The 20,270-nt window shown below is 43.5% G+C and overlaps 1 protein-coding gene across 1 annotated transcript in view; it reads right to left on the bottom strand.

Moving 5' to 3' along the window:
* Positions 1–20,270, bottom strand: part of LOC145393393 (adipokinetic hormone/corazonin-related peptide receptor variant I-like) — a 90,798-nt gene that overhangs the window by 6,192 nt on the left and 64,336 nt on the right. The window contains exons 5-7 of the mRNA XM_080267488.1: positions 14,546–14,672; positions 5,907–6,045; positions 2,932–3,125 (exon numbers count right to left, since the gene is read on the bottom strand). Of these exons, the coding sequence (XP_080123614.1) occupies positions 2,932–3,125; positions 5,907–6,045; positions 14,546–14,672 (460 nt within the window). The remainder of the gene's footprint in view (positions 1–2,931; positions 3,126–5,906; positions 6,046–14,545; positions 14,673–20,270) is intronic.

Here is a 20,270-nt window from a genome sequence, read left to right as displayed (position 1 = left end):
ATCTGACAGTTGAATGTATTTAGTTGGCTGTCTGACATCTGAGCGATACTCTATGGTTAACGTTTGAGCGCACTGGTGGGCTAAAGACTGAGTATGACGGATATTTAAATGCGTTTATGAGTCAAGTATCCATGCCTCCTGAATGAGTTTATAAGCTGAGTGTGTCTGATAACTGGGTGTGTTAGTGGGCTGACATGTATGAAGTTAGAGTGCGTTGGTGGGATAAGTGTTATAATGTGTGGAGAAGTTTGGAGCTACCAGAACTTGGCGTGCTGTGATTGTTAACAATTGGCGCAACTAGGAGGACGGGAGAGGCGGGAGAGGAAACGGGAGGAGTGAAATGGTGGAGTAACAGAACAGAGAGGGGTGATGTGGGGGAGTAATGGATCGGCGAGGAGTAAGGTGGGGGAGAAATGAGAGAGGGGACAGAGAGAAGGAAGATCAGCGGAAGAGAAAAAAAAAAAAAGAAGTCGGTTAGCTTAACGAAAATTCTTGAAAACGTATGTATATTTTGTCTATTTCAAGGCCCCGTAATGGATGCCAAGGCGACCAAGTTCAGACACAGGCTCCTAGATGCCATGAGAACGGAACCTCTAAGTGAAAGGCAAGTGGCTGATAAAAGAGGCGAATGCAGCATATTTTGGCATGTCCATCCCCCTCAGGTTTTTTATGAAATTTCCGTCACCGGGTAAAGAAGACGAGGGATGAGGAAAGAACGAAGAAAATAGGGGTCAAAGAGGCAGAAAGAAAGGATGAAAGAAGGAGAGAAAGAACGGGAAAAGGAAGAGACACAAAAAAGAAGGTACGGGAAAGGGAAACCAGTGGAAAGAAAAAGTGTAGATAAGGAGAAAAGGAGCAAAACAAGGGAGAAAAAAAGTCCAGGGAGGGACAATGAAAGTAGGAAAGTGTGAGAGAAAGAGAAGGAGGTCAAAGAGGGAGAAGAATGTAAGAAAGAGACAATGGGAGAAAAGAGGGGAGCAAAAAATTTGAGGAAAAAGGGAGAGAAGGGAGGAAGACCGAGAGCGAGACTGTGATGAAACAGGAAGAGAGAAAGAGCGAGAGAGAAGAGGGAGGAGGGAGAGAGGGAGGAGGAAAGAGGGAGAATTGAGGTCGGGTAAGGGAGGATATGACAGGCGTGAGAACATGATATTGGCTATTATTGCTCCACCGGCGGTAGTGATAAAGGTATTGCAACAACACCCTCTCCTCACCCTCCTCTCTCCCTCTCTCTCTTTCTCTCTCTCTCTCTCTCTCTCTCCCACTTGGCTTTACTGTGTGTGTGTGTGTGTGTGTGTGTGTGTGTGTGTGTGTGTGTGTGTGTGTGTGTGTGTGTGTGTGTGTGTGTGTGTTGCTGTTGTTGTTGATCTGCCTGTACAGTATATGTACAGTATGAAACTTAACACACGCGCTGAACAAAATGTGCACACACACACACACACACACACACACACACACACACACACACACACACACACACACACTTATCAACGTTTTTCTAATGTCACAGGTCCCATGAATACAACCCCAAAACGCTAAAAATAAAATAGTATACTGTGCATAGATTTTTTTTTCTGAAAAGCATATCCTCGAATAATATAGTAAGAAATATTCCATCAGACGAGGTATGCTCTAACCATAACATGGAAAACATAATCCAATCACCAATGTTTACAGAATGGTACACAGAAATCATTATAATGGTCATTTTGTATATGAACACCGTGCAAAAGATCGAAGCGTTTCAGCAGGGGTTCTGATTCTTTACACCACGAAACAAAGGGGGTTTACATCATCTTAGACGAGGGATCAAAAGTACTGGAGCACAATAGGGATCTAAAGCGTTTATAGAAGGGCAGATTGGCTCTTAATGGGGCAACACACAGAAAACGGGAGAAGGAAAACATCTTTAACCTTCCACCGGGAATTTTTTTTATATACTTCTTGCCACCGTAAGTCGATTTTATTCAGATTAAGAGAGGTTCCTAGTAGTGATGGGACTGACAGCTTATTTAACTTGTCCGACATGTGGTCTCTCCTAAAAATAAATTCGTCAGGAGGTGGCAAGAATAGAACATAAAATTCGACTGTGTACTGAAGAGATAAACTCAATGGCTTTAGGACTGGCACTGAAATTAGAAAAAAGAAAAAAAAAATGACGGAGGATGTACATGGTCAGAAACACGTGGACAGAAATGGAATGGCATCGATGTATAAATATTTTCTACTTCACACCACAGTACTCCAGTCGACACACACCAATTTAACTCTATGAACAACTTAAACCGTGTGTCATAGGCCTATATTTCGTATCTACCACGTCCTCTGCTGATAAAGAAATAGTATGGCCGTGGAGTCAACGATGGTGCCTCATCTAAATGTGTCCTTGCTGCCTCCAGTTATATTTAACTTTGGAACGTCATAATGCAACGTTCACTAAAGGCTATATTTAACTTCTCCAACAAAAGAAGTTTTTCTCTCAAGCAAAACAAAATGGTCTGGACACAGCAAGATCAAAATAGTACCGACGACATAGTACTGAAAGAGTTTGGTCAGTAAGTGGCTCCCTAGCTTGCTATAATGACTACTGTAATTACTTCCCACAGATCTACCTAACTTCCAAATTGATTAGTGAAATCTGATGGTAATGCTGACCTAACGTATCTATATACCTATCCATCCATCTATCTCTCTATGCATATATATATATATATATATATATATATATATATATATGTGTGTGTGTGTGTGTGTGTGTGTGTGTGTGTACCCTGTTGCTAAAAACGAGTGTCACATTACCTTCTGAGTGATTTTTTGTTTTAACTAGCTATATTTTTATTAACCAATGAAGTTGTTTTCTTGTTTTGGCTTTCAATGTTCAGTCTCATTATGCAGTCTTCATTCTTGACGTATGATATTTTGTGTGTGACTGACCTGGTGCGAAACGATGCTGAGTTGAGCGTCCTGGGCAGGAACAACTCAGCGGTGTGGTCGGTAGCCTCTGAGGCGGTGACAGTGGAGGCAGGGTCCCGGCGACTCCAGTACACTCGGCTCCACCTGAAGCTGCGGTACTCACAGCTGCGCGAGGTGACCTGTGTGTTGAGGGTCGTCGACCGCCACGTTTGACTCTGAAAGGGAACACACATGGAGCTCTTATTAAAATACGGCAGCTTCTTTTCACGTGGGGAGATACGAATAAAAGAATTATGCAGAACCAGGGAAGGAAGGCCTGTTTGCTGTCGTCGATTGCCACATGGGACTCTGCAAGTGTAAGCGCGGAATAACACTGGGATGATACAGAGGGGGAAGTGGGAGGGATAAGGTACAAAGAAATATCTCCGTGTTTCCCTGTCTTCCTCAAACCTTGCCTCAGTCGTATCACATCCTCCCGAACACACCTACCTTCCACCAAACATCACAGCCACTTTGCAAATAATTCATAAGCAGATAACATAACTCCCATGGGATTACAAACTTCAGTACAAGTGTCAGCTTTTTGTATAATTCTGGTTTCCTCGGGCATGTAAAATTCAACTGTCTGGGTTTTTGCTCATAGTTTTTTTCATATTAGACGGTTCATTGTTCCGCAGTTTAGGGTCTCCATTGCTAAAGTTACATATGCAAGTGATCCGTAAGTAGCGCTCCACTAGATCTTCACCTGCCAGTGTCTTGTGTGTTGCAGGGACGGCTCAGTCAGCTGGTGTGGGCGTAAGTAAGGCAGTGGGAGTAAAAAATATACAAGTTAGACACTGATAACGTTGCTGAGCCGTCCAATGAACACAAGAGATATCACCGCAGTCACTGAAAGATAAATGCACAGCAAAAGTGTCACTCGTGTGACTACGTGTGCACAAAGTAAAGCTGTTGTAACCTCATTTGGATCAAACATTGTGGCTGAGTTGATGATCGCCCAAGAGGTTGGCATGTATATTTTAGAACAATAGGTCAAATAGGTCAAACGTCAGAGTCACAAGGCAAGGTCTGTCGAAAGCTTCGGTTTAAACCAGGATACAGTTAGCTATTGAAAGCATCCCTGTGCCTGCGGTCTGTGTCGTCGTGCCAGCTGCGGGGATCAGATGGTCTGTGGTGTCTGGTCTGTCGACGGTGGTTGTGACTGTGGTAATCTTTTCGTGTTGCAGCTTTGCAAGCGGGAGGTGCTGCGGCCACTGGGGCTCTGACTGTTATAAGAATCGTACAAAAAACTTCGCTCTCAAGTTGCACGAGTAAAATTATATTTCGGGAGCCTCGCATTATTGCTAAGCCATAATTGCCCGTAGTTCTGCTTATTAGGACGTAACACAACAGATGTTTGGGTCGTTACGCAGTCAGTGAGGAGAGGAGAGGCAAGGAGAAGAGATGGTAGGAGAGGAAAGAAGAGAAGAGCGGGAAGGAAACGAAGGAAGAGAGAAAAAAAACACACACACAAAGAAGAAAAGAGGAAGGCGAATGTGAGGGAGAAACGAGGAGTAAGGGAGAGGAGAGACTGAGGAAGAGGAGGAGGGAGATAGACGCTGAGGGAATGGGGGACCTGCTGTATTTAGGGTCTTTTCACGTGATTACAAAATACTCAACACTTCCATCAAGAAATGTTCATGGTTTAATGGGAAAATTGTTGGTGGATTAGTGATATGGATCTGAACATGTGAAATTTTGACTTACCCTTTGTAAGTTCATATTTGACGATTTTTCTTCATACAGTTAAAGAAAAATACAAAAGAATCTCTCTCTCTCTCTCTCTCTCTCTCTCTCTCTCTCTCTCTCTCTCTCTCTCTGCCTGATATAGACTCGCTCTTCATATCAATTACCAGTTTTCACTTCATCTCCACAAAAATATATATATATCGGTAATTATTTCTTCAACAATATACCATAAGTAACCATTAATATTATACAGACACATACCAAATTATACACCGATGCACAAAAACACTAATATAAACAAGTGCAGAACACACACACACACACACACACACACACACACACACACACACACACACACACACACACACACACACACCAGATTTACAAACCAAGCACCGATGTACAACACGTACGTCGCACAAACACAAAAATACCAACATGTACTGTACGCACTATCCTTCAACACAAAACAAGGCAGCGAACCATGCCAACGAAACTGAAAAAAATAAAAATCCATTAATCTGTTCGCTTGATCAACACCTCCCTCCTACTTCTCAACAAACGAATACAACCACAGTAACTACTACTAGTACTGCTGCTGCAGTTACTACTACTACTCTAACTAAAAAAATTGGTTTGGGTGCAGAATAGTACGCAGAAGTAGCTGAAGTAATGGTCAGTGTTGAGACGCGTTATAGGTAAGCCAGTAAGGTACAAGTCGAAGATGAGAGAACAAAAAATAAAGTTGGGTAGGTGGGATGAGATAAATGGTTGTGGGTTGGATGGAGGAGAGGACAGCGTGGGACGAGTACAGTACATCCTCTGAACTTGGACATTGTATGAACGACAGTATTGGCAATGAGAAAATGTATTGTACTTCGATAAGGGAGAAGAGCGTTAGTCAGGCTGGTAAAAGAATGAGTGTAATGGACTAGGATGGTTGTACTGGAACTGCATAGGGGTATTACACCCTATGAAAGTGGGCGTTGTAGATTTAAGATGGGTTTATATAAGTATTTCACCCCCCAGGAACAAGACTGGGAAAGTGATGAAAGTAAGCACATGACTTTCTCATATACCTGGTGTCTCGTGATGCAAATATTAAATGGAGGGGGGAAAAGGACTGAAAGCACTTTTAGGACCGAATAATATTGATAATAATAATAATAACAATAATAATACAACTGCTACTACTACTTCTCCTACTGTTACTACTACTACTAAAACAACAACAAAGACACACTCACTAAAGTTGACTGTTGACGTACCATCGTCGGCTTTCTCTTGCAGAAGTTGAAGATGCCGTACACGATGGGGTTGACACAGGAGTTGAAACAGGCGAAGATAAAGAGGCCCTTCTTTACCTTCTCGTCCAACAGGGCAGCGGCAGAACGGTCGAAGCAGAACCTGAAGAAGAAGATTAAGACCGAGTGACATGATTTGGCGGATGGAGAAGGAAGGAGAAATGGGATAGGGAAAGGTAGGAGATCGACTGGGAAATGTGTGTGTGTGTGTGTGTGTGTGTGTGTGTGTGTGTGTGTGTGTGTGTGTGTGAGAGAGAGAGAGAGAGAGAATTTTTAAAATTCTCTTTACAGTATATGATTTTATATTAAACTAATTATCCATCTGTCTGATGGTCTGCCTGTCTTTCAAATAGTCGATCCATCCATCCATCCACCATTTATCCGTCCATCCATACTTCCATCCATCCAATCCATCCATCCATCTATCCATCCATCCAACCATCCACCCATATACATCCATTTCCCATTACCAGTTAGTATTGTGCAACAGCAAGCAGTTTCGAAAGCCAAAATTCGCTTTGATAACACGACCAGAAAGAAATCGGTAACATCGCTTCCCAGACAAAAGCAAAACTTCGAAAACAGGTCATATCAGAGAAAAAACCCGACCGAAAATCCACAGTAAATCCGAAAGCCAAAATACGCTGCAGCGAACCACCAATATCCCTGTATATATCCCAACCTGTTCATGTAGGCTTAAAAGTTTGTGCATCAAAATTCTCAAAAATGAATCTCCCCCTTTCTACCCCACTTTCCCCCTCTCCTCCCTCCTAAATATCTCCCTGCCTTCCATTTCCCCCTTGTCACACCTACCTTTCCCCTCCCCCCTAGCCAGCATTTTCCCTCCTACCCTTACTTTTTCTCTCTCCGACCCCCAGTTTCCCTCCCACCTCCATCTTTTCCCTCCAAACCCCCCCTTTCGCCTTCCATTGACCTGCTTTAAGCCATTTCACCCTCACATTACCCCCATCACCCTCCACCTTCTCCCCAGACCCACATTTTCCCCTTCTTCCCTCACCCATCTCTTCTCTCACACCCAATTTTCTCTCCGCTTCCATCCCTTCCTCCCTTCTCGCTTTTCCTCTTCCATCCTTCATTTTTTCCCATCCCACTTCACACTTCCCCTTCCGTCCACCACCATTTCCCCCCTTCCCATCTACATGCTCCGCCCACCCCGTGCTCCCCATCTTTTCCTTACCAACCAACACACTTTCGCCACCACCCCCATAATTTCCCCTTCCACTCCTACACATCTCCCATCTTTAACCCCGTCCCACGTCTATTCCTTCGCTTCTATTCCTTCGCTTCCCATCCCTTTCCTCCCACCCCTTCATGGCCCCAGGACCCACCGACCAACCACCCACACAAAGAGGCACAAAGTATCAGCATGATGGAAGTAATACACGCGGCCGAAATATTGGGATGCGGCAAGTGGAGGTGGGAGCATTTTACATTATCGAGGCCGGATGAGAGAGAGAGAGAGAGAGAGAGAGAATGGAAAGTGACGATGATAAGAATGCCAGAGACGACACAGGCAGAAGACGAGCAGAGAAGGATACTGGGAGAAAAAAAGGAGAGGAGAGAGGATATGAAGAGGAATGTTTCCTTTCATATCGCATCGTCAAAATAAAATGAAAGAGATTATCCGGCGTCAAACTTGGTGGTGGTGGTGGTGGTGGTGGTGGTGGTGGTGGTGGTGTGTGTGTGTGTGTGTGTGTGTGTGTGTGTGTGTGTGTGTGTGTGTGTGTGTGTGTGTGTGTGTGTGTGTGTGTGTGTGTGTGTGTGTGTGTGTGTGTGTGTGTGTGTGTTTGTGTGTAATGAGGTGCTCATAACTATGAATTCCGAGCAAGGGGTGGGCGGGAGAACTGTCATCAACACTCCTTCAGTGTCACCCGCACCTGTCCTGCCTCACACCTTCATCATACCTACCCATCTTCTCCACCTTTCCTTCTAAATTACACCCTGCGTTAGCTTTCTCTTTTCTCTTACATTCCCCGTTTTCGTACCCGTTACTTGGCTTTACACCAATGCTCAGTGCCTAGTGTTGTAAATATAATGGTGGAAAATATTCATTGCACCCACTGAGTTTGTTATTCCTTAAGAAACCTTTGGAGGCAAAACACTGAATATACTGAAGTACTTAATCTGCTTATGGTGCTGCTTTCTTCATTAAGCAAGAGCTGGTGCTGACATAAGTTTATGCTAATTTTCATAGCCACTGGGGTAAACTTTCCTATTGTTCGGGAGACGTACTCTGCGAGCCTGGCCTATGCTGCGCTGTTCCGGTACTAGCAATGTGTGCTATCCTTACATCACTGCTGTCCCACTTACACCAAAAAAAAAGAAAATGAAGGGGAAAGAAAAGGCCAGGGCGATAGGAAGTCGGTGAGGCTAGGGGATTGACAAAAGATCGAGCTGGCTGGATGAAGTTTGTGAAAAGAAGCGTATGATTCATGGATTTGGCACCCCTTTTTAATATGACGGCGTTCGGATTGACTCATCGGATACGTTTAGCTGAAGCTACAGAATGTGGTGAAAGTTGTTGGCGTCACAGACAGAGCCAGGATTCTGGCAGCTTGAATGATGAGTGAATGGAAACGTGACCCACTGAATTGGGCAAACTTGGGCTATCTGGACGTTACTACTCCTTCTGAACGTTGCTACTCCTCACCCTATCCTAAGGTGAAAAGGAGGTCCGGATGATGATGATGAAGATGACTCTTGATCTTCTTTCATATCTTTAAGTTAATGCCACTCAGTCTTGAAACATACCAGGGTGAAAAGGAATCTGCAGCTGCTAAATTAATACATATCAGAGTCGATTTGTTTTCATCTGATTAAGATCTCTAACCCCTTCCAGCTTAGACCATGGCCTGGAGTAGTAAGGCGAGGCTACATCTGGCCAGAAACCAAGGAGACTCAGTCCTGCCCCATAACTAAGGCTCACTGAATATCATGCAACAACCACTTAATAATATCCATGGAATGTGGGTGACCAAGTATCCTCAAATGGAAACAAACGGACTACAGAACTTCAAAAACTAACCCTGTGATGACCAAGGAGCAAAGGCAACTGATTAGTGGAGCAATTTAAGTGTGTGTGTGTGTGCGTGTGTGTGTGTGTGTGTGTGTGTGTGTGTGTGTGTGTGTGTGTGTGTGTGTGTGTGTGTGTGTGTGAACATATCAACATGCATGAGGCGTACTCTTAAAAAAATATATATATATATATATATATATATATATATACTGTATACATTTATCAGCAATGTATATAAGTCAATAGCAGGGTAATTTCCAAAGTAATGTAAAACAGGATATCATGCAAGAGGGGGAAAAAATGAAGCAGAATTTCTTTTAAGTGCTTCCAGGATTTACTCGTTAAAAACAACGTTAAAAGCTTCCATTCGTATGACCGTAAAGTTTACGACTATTTTAAAACACATTTCTCCTCCCTCTATCACTCACTCACAGTTCTCTTCTCTCAAATATTTTACAGTCCTCTCTCCTATGGTCTATCCTCTCCCTTTCTCATTTTAACCCCTCTTTCTCTCATGCCATCTATCCTCTCTCTCTCTCTCTCTCTCTCTACTCTCTCTTTTTCTCACTTTACTGTACTTTCCTCACACATTTTCCTACATATTATTCATTATATCCCCTTTTCTCTCACTCTACCTTCTTCTTCTTCTACTCTCTCTCTCTCTCTCTCTCTCTCTCTCATTATACCCTGCCTCCCCTTTTCTCAGTCCGCTCTCTCTCTCTCTCTCTCTCTACTCTCAACAGCAATTCCCTTTGATCTAGTGACTGTGGCCCCAAGCAGGTTGGTCAATCGACTATTTATATACTTCATCACGTCAAAGGAAGAGAGAAAAATACGTGCATCCATCATACAATATTTCTGCCTGAGCCAATCGTGGGTAAGGATTAGCTGGGAGGGTAAAGGAAGAGGGAGTAGAATTTTAGGGTGGGAGGGGTAGATGTTTGGGATATTGTGAGGGCAGAGGGAGAGGGAAGGGGGACAGAGTTAAAGAGAGAGGAGGTGGTAGAGTGTGTGAGAGAGAGGGTAGAGAGCGAGAGAGGAAGAAAGTGTAGAGTGTGAGAGGCTGGGAGTACAAAGGAGAGAAGGGGACTTGAATGTGAGAGAGGGAAGAAAGGTAAAGTGTGAAAGAGAGACAGAGGTAGACTATGGGAAAGAGAAGAGGGGGTAGAGTGTGAGAAGTTTTAACAGGAAAGAGGCTGGGAACGAGAGAGAGAGAGAGAGAGAGAGAAGGAAAACGAAAAATGCCAACTACATATGTCGCCAACTGCTTTTTTTTTTCCCCTCATTACTGAAACAATAATGACATTAATTCTGGTCGAAGGGACACTCATACGTCTCAAAAATCAAAATTAGGGCGAGGGAATCAAGATTAGTAATGAATAGGGCAAATCTAGCATGCTTCGATAACGAGACGAATGAGGGGCTCGGTAATTACTGTGGCCTTTTCTTTCAGAGAGAGAAAGAGAGAGAGAGAGAGGAGACTCACACGTTCACCACTTCCTTGATTATCCTATGACTATATGTTGCCTTTCTCACTCCGTTTTTGTCCCCCATCTCTCTCTCTCTCTCTCCATTGATTCCCCTCGCGGCCTCACTATCACATTTCCGCTCTCTCACACCCCTCCCACACACCAAGGCTTTCTCGCGTTTCAGCTTAGCCCACTGCATTTTCTTCATTTTCTGCTTTCTTATATGACATATTCTGTTACTACTATTCTCTAACTTTTTTTTTTTCATCTATACAAGATATTTTTCCCGTTACACTTGTGAGCCTAAGTTCATGTCTATCGCTGTTCTTTATATTCCGTTCCCATCGCCACTACAACTCACTCGCTCTCTCCCTCCGTTTCTGCTTGTCTCGCCAGTGAGCTTGAACTCGTTCAATGCAGTGGCAGGAAGAGGTTCAACCCGGGTACTGCCGCTTGTCTGGTTCTGTTGCCATGGAGAGATGGGGGAATGGAGGGGCTATGGGTAGGGGGTTAATAGGATGGGGGTATCGGATGGGGTGACGGTATGGTATGGGGTGGTGGCATGGGATGGGGTTGGGTACGACGGGGTGCGGACACAGAGGCAGAGGTACGGTATACACTGGACATATGGGACTGAGTGGGGGTATGGGATTATCTTTATTATTATTTATTCATTTATTTTTGTTACAATGACGTGAGGATCATGAAGACGTAACCCAGTGAGCTGCTGGAAACGGGCCACTTCTCCTGAGCGCTCCCAGACAATTATCGTTGAAGTTATGCTAAAGGGACTCTATTGTACAAGTGAGTTACATGAGGTGAGTTTATGATGTGGTGGTGGGGGGGGCTGCATTAGAGGGAGGACGTAATAAATTACGAGTTGAATTTCGTGCTGGAGCTTAAGCAGGAAGCGGTGATGGCCACCTGGTAGTCTGGATGGGTGCACTCGTATCAATCCGGAAAAAGCAGTTTCTAAGGGTTGAATGTCTGGTGGGGTTTTGTGAGAGATGGTGTTTGGCTGGAGGCGTTAACTGACTGTGTTGGCTTATGTGCATGTGCATATGTTTGTGTAGTGTTGGATGGAGGGAGAGGGATTTGTTGAGGCAGTCTGTGTAGTGCTGGGAAGTAGCTCGTTTTATTTTTCATTCTGGTTGTGGATGATGCAACATAAAGTTACATGAGTGGGATGTATTCTGTGCCGAGGCAATGAACTGTGTGGCTCTCATGTTCGTATAGTTCTTGCTGGACAACACTTTTGTTTTGGGGTGAAAATGATTTTCTTTTATGTCCAAATGCACTGGAAAGCTTTGTTTTAGTTTCTGTGAAACTTTTCTGTGTTTGTCACTGTAAGGTGAAGATCCAGCTTGGACCAGCATAATTCATGATTATTCATATGAACTATTTATATACTGTGTCCACAAACTCCCTCCAATGTCAAAAGGCAGTGCCTCTGAGTATTTACAAGGCATCTATTTCACGATATGCGTTTGAATTGTTGTTGCTTCTATAAGGACAAATATCCATGCATTTATCCAAAGCAAAGTCCAGCATTCCAGTATTCTGGGATGTCTTAGTGAAGGAAATGACTGGTCGAAGAGGGAGACCTGAGGGTGTATTGTAATTGGTGTCTGTCAGGAGTGAAGAGTGATGGTTGATTTAGGTGGTGAAGCATTCTGTTTTGTGTAAGCCCGTGCTTTAGTGAGCATAGATGTTCGGGATGTGGTGAAGCTATAGGATGGTGGAGCATAGGACTGGGTGGGTGGTATGGGATGGGGGTATAGACTGGCATGGAATGGGATGTTTAGTGTGAGGAAAAACTTAGATAGGACGGTAAGAGATAAACGAGCAAGGGAAAGAGACAGGCGTGACGTCCAGAGTATTCTAGTGACATCATTACCGTATGTTAACGTGGCCTAGTGGTGTGGAGGTAACATGTGCTGGCATCATGTTGGTTTCATATCCCCTCCTTTTTTAACTCTAGTACTTTTCTCTTATCCTTTTGTTCTCTCCTCTTTCTGATAGTACAGTACACTCCCTCCTTGCTAAAACTGGTCTTATAATATCGTTTTTTGAGTTTTCTCTCTCTCTCTCTCTCTCTCTCTCTCGAACCAGGTACTTGACTTCTTTCCACTAAGCACTAAAACGCTCTTTTCCCCCCACACACCCTTCCCACACTACACACTTCCCTGACAAACTTCAGTATTGTTACCTTGAATGTTTATCATTTTCTTTGTGTGTGTGTGTGTGTGTGTGTGTGTGTGTGTGTGTGTGTGTGTGTGTGTGTGTGTGTGTGTGTGTGTGTGTGTTTTAAGGCTTATCACACCACTCCCAAGCAGAGTCGAGGAAAACAAGCCTCAAAGAATTATTGGTGAGATATCAGGTGAAGGAAGTGACAGGGTTGGGTGGTGGGAGTGTTGAGAGGAATGTGTGTGCCGATACGAGAGGTTTCCGCACCCTCTCCGGCTGTGCTGTGTCGGTTCGGGTGAGGTAGGTTATTTTGTCCCACCCGGAGAAATAGCCCCGGAAGCAATATTTATGCCGCCTAAGGGCCATTTCACCTCATTCATGATGAACACATCTTACTAACGTGTAATTTTGCTATTCTCTTCTTACAGAAATTACTAGACTTTTATTACGATAAAAATGATACGAATGCTTGAATCTACCATATTAATGTTGCTTCAAAAGAAACAACGACAGAGTGCCATCCTCAAGAAACGCTCAGTCTGAAGATGCCTCAACACTGGATTTTGATATGATGGTGGTCTATAGGCGGTAGGAAAGATACGCTGAGGACGGCTTGTCCAAAATTGATATGTTGTTTATAGGAATACCTGAGCATGTTGGTCAAAGCTTACTTTAAGTAACTGGATAGAATAAAAATTCAGTGCACAGTTGTATGCTCCATAACTATATTAATGAAAAATGCATGCAATCACAAAGCTAAAATTCAACCATGCCCAACCAACAACAGAAGGGAAAGTGTGTGATGAAAAACTTCAGTAAAGGCAAGGAACTGGAAAAAGTCTGGAACAAGGAGATCTAAAGAGACGTAAAGATTCTGATTTCAGTCTTTGATAAGTTAATGCGAACACTTCCCTCGCATCCATTTAGGGGTTCATGAAGCTCCTGTACAGCTAACTACAACAAGTTATCTAGTAAAAGAAGTAAGTTTTGTACTAGTGTCTCAAGAACAGTGGAAGGTGTCTGTGCATTGAATGGACTAAAAATTATGGGCTACCACAGACACAGAGATCGATCTAGACAGCCTAAGCTGTGCTGATGGAGCATTTGAAGCAACCATTGACGCCCACTGACTGGTTTCTTTGTTGTGGCATTATTTCATGAAAAAGTCGATGTGTAAATTCAACCCAGCTCAAGGATTTTCCGCCGCGGGTGTATCCTGTGCCACTGAGGAACATGACGAGGCAGACAACGGGTCAGCCCTACCATCACCACCTGTTGCTTCGGAGCGCTGGTGATGACGGCCATGAGGACGGACTCACGCACGGACTATCAGGCAAAGCTTTAAAGTAGATAGACGGGAAGCAGGAGTCATTAGTAAACACCAGTAGAGACGCTGAAAATCTGTAACAGCCGATTTAATTACCCTCATTATTGTGCCGGAGCCGGAGTTTGCATTTAGGGGTAAGATACCGACCAACCACTGCATAATCGAAAAACAACCAGCCGCCTCTAGAAGATTCGATAAGGAAAGATCGTCACTCTGGTGCCTGCAAACCACGAACCCACAAGGTTTTCAGTACTTGCTAAAAGAAAAAAAAAAAAAACAGCGCATGAGACATAGCAACCATATCAACCAAAAACCAAGAGATCTTCCAGAAACCACCAGATCTAAGATAAACCACTAGACCTACGACAAACCATAAGACCTATGAAAAACAACACGATTTAGGTCACGAGAATATATAAACTACTAGGCATGCGAATAACCAAGAGGCTTACGATAAACTATGATTAACTGTGAAACCTATGCGAAACGGTAAAATTGACGAGTAAACACGAGATCTACCATAAACTTCGAGGTCAACCATAGGCCACAAGATGGGAGCTTCGAGAAACGGTGAGAGGCTTACCACAGACTGATGACTACGTATGGTGTCCAGCAGACGAAGAAAGCGAGGACGATGCTAACGGTCATCTTGATGGTCCTGACTCGAGCCCTGCCCAGGTACCCCAGGCTGGACCGACGAATGGTGCCCTCTGTGGGGTAGAAGAAGGAGAGGGTGAGTGGCACTGGGGAAGAAGAATGGGGGAGGGAGAAAGGGAATAAGAGGGATGGAGGAAGATGGGGTTCGAGAGAGGTGAAAGGAGAGGATGAGTGGGGCGGGGGAAGTTGGGGTGCGTGGAGAACAAGTAAGAGTGAGAGGGAAATGAGATGGAGAAAATCGTAATAAGGGTGAAAATGAGTGGGGTGAAGAGAGGTGTGGTGGGAAAAGGAGGTGAATGAGTGGGAAAGAAGAGTGGGGTGAGACAGAAATGGGAAGCGAAGTGAAAGTGAAGGTAGAGAGTGAGGCGAAGATGGCGTGTGAGTGGGGTGGGGAAAAGGCTTTTGAGGTGGATAAACTCTCACAGAAATTTCAGAGGAAGAGATTAATTTAATAACAGATTCTACATTACCCTAACTTGTAAACATATCAGGTTAACATTAAGTACAACATAATGTTATTCTGCAGTTGCATCCTCCATGATTTACATTTCTGAAAAACAATGAAGGTTAGGATGCAATATTCCTTGCTTACCATAACATTATTAGCTAAATTTTATGATGTGGTACAAAAATGATCTAAGATATTTCCCCCAGGCTTTTTGATGGTCAATGAGTTAAGGCAATAAGATTTCTTGGAAGCTGTTGGGATAAAGTTTCTCTCCATTTGAGTACTGGTAAATGAAAATCACCTAAGACTACATTACTGGGGGGATAACAGGTTTCAATGATTTGGTAGTACATCATAGTGTTTGAGGAGAGGGAATGTTTGGGTTGGAGTTGGGTGGTGGAAGGTGTATGCAGATGCAGCAAAACGGAAGCTATAAGCAGACTACACGTACCTATGGATTTTGCAATATTTTACTTTAGCATCGACCAACTGCTTCTCTTCTATGCCAAATAAATTAATAATATTTTCTTTAACTAATAGCACGAGCTATGTAATTTACAAGTCGTTAAAATAAACTAATGAGCAATTACGAGAAATTCCTTTTTCTTGCCGGCATTAATTACAAGAGGGTGTTGAACGAGATGAAAGAGAGAGAGGTGAGAGAGAGAGAGAGAGAAAGGGAGAGAAACGGGAAAGATGGGAAGGGGCGGAATGGCAATAGGAAAGTGAAAGTGAAAGTTAAGGGGAACAGGGAGAAGGAGATGAAGGGGATTTGAGACAGGGAAGAAGAAGGGAAAATGAGAGGCAGAGAGGAGAATGAAAGAAAGGGAAGGGAAAGGAAGGAGGAAAATGATAGGAAACGGAAAGGGTGAGGAAGGAGAAAAAGTGAGAAAGAAGAAAAAGGAAGAGCAAGAAGAGCATATGAGAGAAGGGAATGGAGAGGAAAAAAGAAAATGGAGAAAGAGGGAGAAGGGAATGAAGAGGAAAAGGAAGACTGAAAATTTTCTCCTTGCCAGCGTTAAAGAGATCATAACTTATCGGTTCACACTCATAAATTTCCGTTCAGTGATTGCCTCCCTGCCCGACCCTAGTACTTGAGTATTTTCCTGATCTAGCGTCGGGTGTATATTTAACTAATCTAACTTGAAAAACCTCTCTCTAGCTGAGGAGAGAGAGAGAGAGAGAGAGAGAGAAAAGTTGACAAAACAATGAGACAGAATGAGAGAGTTAGATATAGAGCAGGAAAGGTCGAGGGGAAAAGAAATACAGGCAAAGACAAAGCGAGAGTGTGAAGGCGAAAATATGAGTGGTTGAAGAAACAGATTGACACAGACGGAACGAGAATGTGAAGGCAAGAAAAGGAGAGAATGAGGAAACAGAGAAACAGAGTCGAAGCGAGAATGTGGGACCGAGGACAGACGAAGCTAACGAGGGTATAATGGGCAAAGACAGACAGACGAAGCGAGTGTGGGGCTGGGGGAGGACAGGCGGAGCAAAGGAAGAATGTGCGTGCGAGGAGAGGAAAGCCAGGCAATTTTAAGTTTCGGGTGGTGACTGGTGCTGCCCGTCACTGTAATCATCGGTGACTTGCCGGGGGAAGAAAAGCATGGCACTATCTGGGATGTGGCGGGGAGGGGGAGAGGGAGAGAGAGAGGAAGGGAGGAGGAAAGAATGGACAAGGAGAGTAGGAGAAGAAATAGGAGAGAAGGACGAGGATAAATGGATAGTTGGAAAGATAGATTAGACAAGGGAAGGAAAAGAACAGATGGCGGAGGTGGCGACGAGGATGAAAAGAAAGTAAAGGAAGAGGAGGAAGAACGGGACGGGTAAGGAAAAGGAGGAATGATGGGATAACAGCGGGATATACTGCGCCTCGCCCGCTCTGTGGAATGGGAAAAAGTGAGGAGGGAAGAAGATGAAGGACAGGATGTGTGAGAAGGAAAAAGGAAGAGACCCGAAGGAGAGTTACTGCTCGAGGGAGGGAGAAGGATGGGTCGCGAGGGGAGGGGGGGTGAATCGGGAAAGGATGAGATCGAAGTAGTGAGGGAAGGGGAAGAGATAAGGAGTTGGGAGCGAAGGGGAGAGGAAGAACTGGTGAGGAGAGCTGGAAGGGGAAGGAAAGACAGAGAAGGGTGGGGAAGAGGAAGAGGGAAAGGAGCGAAAGCGAAGGGAGAGGTAAGGGAAAGTAAAGCGTGTGGGAGGTAGTGAGGGTGCTGGAAGGGGATGAAAGCAATGGAAATAAGGGAAAAATTGGAAAGGAGAGGTGGAGGAAAGGGGAACTGAGAGGAGTGGAGGGGAGGGGGGAGGACGAGGAGTCTGTGTAGGCGAGGTGAGAAAGGAAAGCTGGAAATGGATTACTGGATGGACAGCAAATGCGGGAACGGGAGGAAGATAGGACAGATGTTGGAAAGGGAGCAAGGAGAGGAGAAGGAAGGAAACAAAACAGTGGAGGAAATGGAGAGAAATATATAAAAAGAAGAGAAAAATTAGGCCATTAAAAGACAGAAAAAGGCTGCTGAATGGAAACGGAAATCATGAGAGAGACGGTGAGAGGGAAGTAACAAGAAGGAAAAACAAACCACGACATTCATGAAAAAACAAAAACAAGAGGCAGGTACATGCATAACAGGGGAAAACTACTTAAAAATGACTGAGGATGGAAGTATGAAGGAAGCGAGGGGGGAGGAAAAGGAGGTGACAGGGCAAGAGAAATGATAAGGGAAAGATTGTGCGAAATAAAGAAGGAAGGGAAGGGATGGAAAAACATATATTTTTTGAAGGGACGGAGAACACACATATCACATATAAAAACAGAGAAGAAATAAAATGTTGAGATGGTAAAAAAATGTAAATGAAAATGAGTACGGCAAGGAGGATATTAAGGAGCAAATCAAAATAATGAGGAAAACATGTGGGTACGAATATGAAGGAAGCACGCGTGTGTGAGTGAGAAAAATACCCTGGAACGGAGATGACGGATGTGTGTGTGTGTGTGTGTGTGTGTGTGTGTGTGTGTGTGTGTGTGTGTGTGTGTGTGTGTGTGTGTGTGTGTGTGTGTGTGTGTGTGTGTGTGTGTGTGTGTGTGTGTGCCTTTCTGTTTAACTTATGAAGCTTAATTTTCGTATAATTTCAATATATATTGATTAATTAGTCTTGGGTTTTATAATTTCTAAGCAATATATATTATCTGTATTAGCTACACACCGACACTACAGGCCTCTTCCTACCTCACATTCACAAACACTTTCCTTCATGCTTACTCAACTCTTTTCTTTCTGCACAACTCACCTCACACACACACACACACACACACACACACACACACACACACACACACACACACACACACACACACACACACACACACACACACACACACACACACCATTCATCATCGTAATCAGTGGCACGGTAATTAACTTTCCATCACGTACCGTCAGACACGCAGCATCAGCCCTTATCTCCCCCCACACCAAATGCTCTGTGATGGTGCCAACTAAGTGTCACAAGCATAATCACAGAATCAAGCCTCTTACGTAATCATTATTTTTCTCAGCCTAGGAAAGACCCCCTCCCCCTCGCAGCAAAGGCTAAAAACAATCTTCCTTTACTTCTTCAGTGTGTGACTTTTTTTTTTTTTCTTACCAGCATTAGACCATTTTTCGTTGTTTATTTTTACCCTTGGAAAAATCACTCCTCGTAAATGGGTTCAGAAAGAGTCTCCCTTAATCCCTCCAGTATGGCACCGTGTTTTATATTTCACTTCTGATACTGTCAGACTCCAAAACTCATCTTAGGTAAGACCCATAATAGTGAAAGTATAAATACAATCTCTCTTGATCTTTTCAGCATTATGTCGTCTTCTTTATTTAAATTCTCCTGCCGTCAGACTATCCTTTTTTATTTCAGTATCATTTTTTACCTTAGAAGTCCCTCGTAGCAAAGGTGTTATTAAATCTGTGGCAGGTATATTTGCGATCCGCCACAGAGTAACCGCGGCCATCGCACTGAATGGAGTCTGGCGCTGTGTTATTTCCGTGTTCAAATATTCAACGCCAACACAAATTGGTTTTGGCGGAGGCCCGTGCATATGAAAGCTGGGGAAAAAAAATGTTGGCTGTATTTACGTTTTCGGGTTCTGGTTTACATAGATATGGAGCCGCAGCCAATCTGAAAGCCTCTTTTTCATCACTGCTGTAAAATTTGAGGGCCCTCGTCAGTATTCAATCCATTTCCCAGTTAGGGGACTGCAAAAAATAAATAAATAAATAACACTTACAAGAAACTTTGATTGCCTATCCACATACTTGTCCAGTCGTAATCCAAAAATACACAGAATTATAAAAAAAAAAAAAGAAAAAAAAGGCTCTTTCTGTCAGCTGCTGGAGATTTTGACTACTTCCTTATTTCTTTTATTCAGTTCTTTTTCCACCATAAAAGGGACAGCTGAAAAATTGGAAAGCCTTATTAACAACTCCCCGAACTCTAAGTGTCTCTTCAAACCCTGATCAGTCCTTTCACACCATATTCAGGACTGCAGAAAAAGGAGTAAGAACGGCCCATGTGTTGACAGCCATTTCACTTTTCTGATCAGTTTTATCCTTATCACGTCCTTGATTTTAAAACGGATTAGTAAGTCTTTATAACAACCAGCAGAAAATTTAACTTGTACTTCACCCTATTAATTATTTCCCTATGGTGTAAGGGACTGCATAAAACTGCCACCCATTTCTAAGAACTGATACAGGTTTTGAGCACCTCTTCACTTCCCTTTTCGATCCTATTCCCATCCTATACTGGACCGTTGGTAAATCGTGGTCTCTTTTATGCTTCCACGAATTCCTCAGAACCTTGTCACTTTCCTTTTCAGTTCTGTTCCAGTCACTTTTACTCACTTCTACTTTTCTTATCTTCAACTTCATTTAAATTTCCTCTACAGTAATACTCTACATTAGAAGGATCATGTACACTAGCAGGGCTGGATGCTCGATCTTTATCAGGGGAGCGAGAACCTCCAACATACACTTACGGAAAAAAGCAATATCAAATGCAGGAAAACAAATATGGAGGAAACATAGTAAAAAAAAAAATTATGCAAAAATATACAGAACCGAAAACATTATGGCCGGGAATAAAATGTTTACGAGGGAAACCACATGACCACGTCTCAAGAAGAAAGATTAAAATACAGAGGAAAAGGGAA

The sequence above is a fragment of the Coenobita brevimanus genome, chromosome 24 (genome assembly GCF_032717465.1).
Source record: "Coenobita brevimanus isolate Jiangsu-jjx chromosome 24, ASM3271746v2, whole genome shotgun sequence".
NCBI classification, from domain to species: Eukaryota; Metazoa; Arthropoda; class Malacostraca; order Decapoda; family Coenobitidae; genus Coenobita; species Coenobita brevimanus.
The sequence above is the reverse complement of the archived record's forward strand: the minus strand, read 5'-3'. Positions and strand labels throughout refer to the sequence as shown.